The 3,643-nt window shown below is 41.8% G+C and overlaps 1 protein-coding gene across 1 annotated transcript; it reads right to left on the bottom strand.

Moving 5' to 3' along the window:
• Positions 1-1,275: 1,275 nt before the first annotated feature.
• Positions 1,276-2,289, bottom strand: LOC100276776 (uncharacterized). The gene is made up of 2 exons (NM_001150489.2): positions 2,047-2,289; positions 1,276-1,940 (listed from the first exon to the last, which is right to left on the bottom strand). Exons 1-2 carry the CDS (start codon positions 2,272-2,274, stop codon positions 1,551-1,553), a joined length of 618 nt encoding a protein of 205 aa, NP_001143961.2. The 5' UTR covers positions 2,275-2,289; the 3' UTR covers positions 1,276-1,550.
• Positions 2,290-3,643: the final 1,354 nt, after the last annotated feature.

Here is a 3,643-nt window from a genome sequence, read left to right as displayed (position 1 = left end):
ATAAAATAATGACCAGAGGCTGTAGGCCTTATACACCAAAAATTACCTTCGCGGGACATAATAAGAAAACCATTTTGGTAATCTGGTGAACAAAAAGATTGCATTAACAAGCATAGCATGCATTTGTTGATATGTGCTCTCAATTTAAAGTTTTCGAACACCAAATGCATAAACTTCACTATACGGTGAATTATGTTTCAGTCTTTACTACCATGCATATGGGGTCCATCTCACTTTTTCTTATTCATGTTCTTTATTAAGAAGTTCTATATTCTCAGTTCTATTAGCAAGATGGTTGATTAACCATTATTGCAAACCAGAGACACTGTTTAACCCACTGAAATTTGACAGCTGCAATGTTCCTAAGGCAATAAGGTGAGGTGTGGCTACTCTTGTTGCCTAGGCAACTAGGTGACATGTAGCTCGTCACACCCTTAAGAACATTCGGCAGGTGGAAACTAAATATATAAGAAATGCCTAAATGTATTCAAAGAAGTATACCTTATTAGAAAATGCAAACTAGTAAAGTATTATCACTATTGTATATCATCTGTGATCAGCTTGAACCTAGTAATAATTTATGCCCCCCACCCCCAACTATCCCAAGTTCCCGACAGGACATCTGTGATTGTTCTTTTCACTCGAAAACCAGTGATCTTGTTATGAGAATAAGAAGACTTGCCTGTTACGCTACCAATATAACTCCAAAAATTCAGAAACCATAATGGTACTGAGATAGAAAGGTTAACCCAAACAGCCATCTGACCTCCTGGAAAATGCAATTTGAAGACGGTATTGACATTGCTTTTCAACAAGAAACATGAGGTACAATCAAGATGGTCAAATAAAATGAGGCATGACATCAACTAATCACATCGTCTAAACTGACATGATCGCAAACTTGGATATTTGCATTTTGCACTGGAAAGCAGGTACTCCAACAAGCATGATTATTCTATATAACGGTACTGACAAATTTTAACTCTCAGAAACCTTAAAACCACACATCTAAATTTTGAATATGGGTTATTAAAAAAATTGAATATGAAGCCCACAAGTATTTCAGAGTTCTTACCTCTTTGCTTAGACTGTGAAGGGAAATACATGTCATTATGCAACATCCATCAAACCACCACCCTAGAAATTTATAATATTCAATCCATAAAAATAATTCAATTATTAGAAGACATAAGCAACCAACTAAAAATCAATGTCGAAATCAGCATTCATCCGGGAGAACTCAGAGGTCCTGTTGTGACTCAAAAAACAGGATATGGTACCTAGTACTCACAATTAGTTGGAAACAAATTCTGCCAAAGAGAAACAAATCTTCGGTAGGGAAACAAATTCTGCCGAAGAGAAATGTGCAAGAGCCAATGTAATGAAAGACATAACCGCCTTGACCAGCTACATTCACTCACTCCAATTCCTTGAGATATATAAATTTCGGTTATCGACGTCTGAAGTTCCTCAACCATGATATGGATAGAAGCAGAGAAGAACCTGACGGGGTGGTATATAAGGAGCGCAGCACAATAGCGAGATGGTCATTACATGAGGTTTGAGGAGAGTTTGAGACACTCGCTCTGGCACCTCTTGAGGCAGACGTCGTTCCAATTGGGCACCTGGTGCTGGTTGACGCAGACGGTGCGCGCGCAAGCGTCGGCGCAGGCGTCGAGTTCAGAGACGCCGCAGACGGTGACGCAGGTCTCCGGTATGGGGTCCTTGGAGAAGGCCCCTACCTTCTTGAGCATACGCTTGGAGGTGCACACGCGCTCGCAGACGAATACCTCGTCGGAGCTCTTCTCCCGCCCGCGCGCCGCCTTGAGGCGCTGCTCCTCGTCGCGGCGGCGCTTGATGCGGACAAACTGACCCGCCACCAGCGCCGGGATCGCCGCGCCCAGCAGAGGCCACCACGCGTCCACCATCGCCTCGCGAGTCTGCGGGAAAATCGGTGCTGCACGATCAGATTTGATCGAAATCCCAGGGGCCACAGGGAAATTGTGAGGCAAGGGGAAGAAAGAGGTGGAGAATTAGGAGTGACACCTTGGGATGGAGTGATGGACTGAGTGTTTGCCGACACGTCGTCGCGCGTGGACGAGAGGCGAGGAGCCGAAAGAGGGCGGCGAGGGCTTTAGGCGAGGACGCGCTGCTTCCTCTCTTCAGCTCCAATCTCTTCTGCGGCGAAGGAGATGATGGTGGCTGAAGACGGTGTCGGCTGGAGTCCTGGAGACGGTGTCGGGCTGTAAATGGGCTGAAAGTTCGTTTCGACATTCAGTTCGCATCCCTGAGGTTGCATCCCTCCCCCCGTAACTTTAAAATTATCTAAAAGATTCTATCTTTTTCTAAAAAACATCATTTATATCTTATTATATACTTCCTCCCTCCTAAAATATAATTAGTTTTAGACTAAACAAACATTAATTAATTCATCTACGAATGTAGCTTGTATATATATCTACATCCATTATTGTTGGGATGGATGTAGACAGAAAAAAGATGGCTAAAAAGAACTATATTTTAAAACGGGGTGAGTACATTAAAATTCTATATCAATAATATATTTTATTTAAAAAATTGTACATGCCTATTTATTGTAACATCAATTGTATATATTTTAGTTTTGCTTAATCGGTTGTCTATGGTATAAAAATGAATAGAGAAAAGGAAATAGTCTTTATATAGAGAGAGGATAAAGGATAAATGACATCAAATTGATTCTTAGAGACCACGAGTAAAACTACAAAGTAACGATATCTATGTATATATAAGCTAATTGAAATAGTGGCGACAAAAGTTGTGGCATCATTAGTGGAGGAGGACTCGCATCAAGTGGAAGTTGAAGGAAGAAGAAGATCACGAAACCAGCGGCCAGCAGGGTCCCATATACTGATCCTGAACAAAGCAAGAGTCAGACTCAAGAATGATACGGCAATCATGATCTGTGAGCCAACAAGCAGATAGCAATTGTAAATTAAGATCAAGAATGTGAGAAACAGAAGGAACCATAAACCAAGAAGTGTGAAGGGTGCCATGACTGTGAACAGCGTGGGAAGTGCCATCAGCAGTGTTAACAAATAAGGAATTAGATGGACTCAAAGAATAAAGAGAAATAAACTCTTGAGTCAAGAACCCAGAGCAATACGATACATAACAACGAGGCACTTGACTGTGGCCCTAACTGAGGCAAACAAGTGGCAACTAAAGAGACCACGAAGGAAGCTGACGAAGTAGCACTATCGTCTTGGTCACATGTGTGAGTCTCGCATGTCATCACTTGTCTGTAGTGGTGTTCTTGGGAAGGTTTTTAGTGATACATCCCTCCTTTGTATGGGATGTAAGCTTGTCAAACAGCTACAGTTTCTCTATCCTAGTAGTCAGACTGTGTCTACTCAATCTTTTGATCTTGTTCACTCTTATGTATGGGTCCTGCTACCTTCGTTTTGAAAGAGGGATGGCAAGAAAGAAGCTGGAATTCAGAAGCAAACTCATCACAGGAGTTGTTAAATATGTGTTTAACAGAGAGCTTTTGGATGGACGTCAATCGACAGACGTATTATGTAATTAAATCATTGGGACGTTGTTGTGTTGTTCGGTTTAGCCTTGTTCGGACATCATGCTGCTATTTCGCCTCTTTTCATAT

The sequence above is a fragment of the Zea mays genome, chromosome 1 (genome assembly GCF_902167145.1).
Source record: "Zea mays cultivar B73 chromosome 1, Zm-B73-REFERENCE-NAM-5.0, whole genome shotgun sequence".
NCBI lineage: Eukaryota > Viridiplantae > Streptophyta > Magnoliopsida > Poales > Poaceae > Zea > Zea mays.
The sequence above is the reverse complement of the archived record's forward strand: the minus strand, read 5'-3'. Positions and strand labels throughout refer to the sequence as shown.

What these genes read in the sequence shown, in the direction of transcription:
- LOC100276776 (NM_001150489.2), bottom strand. Translation starts at nt 2,274, where the DNA reads ATGTCGAAACGAACTTTCAGCCCATTTACAGCCCGACACCGTCTCCAG. An exon ending in GTCCATCACTCCATCCCAAG is followed by an intron (nt 1,941 to 2,046) that starts GTGTCACTCCTA and finishes ATTTTCCCGCAG; the next exon opens with ACTCGCGAGGCGATGGTGGA.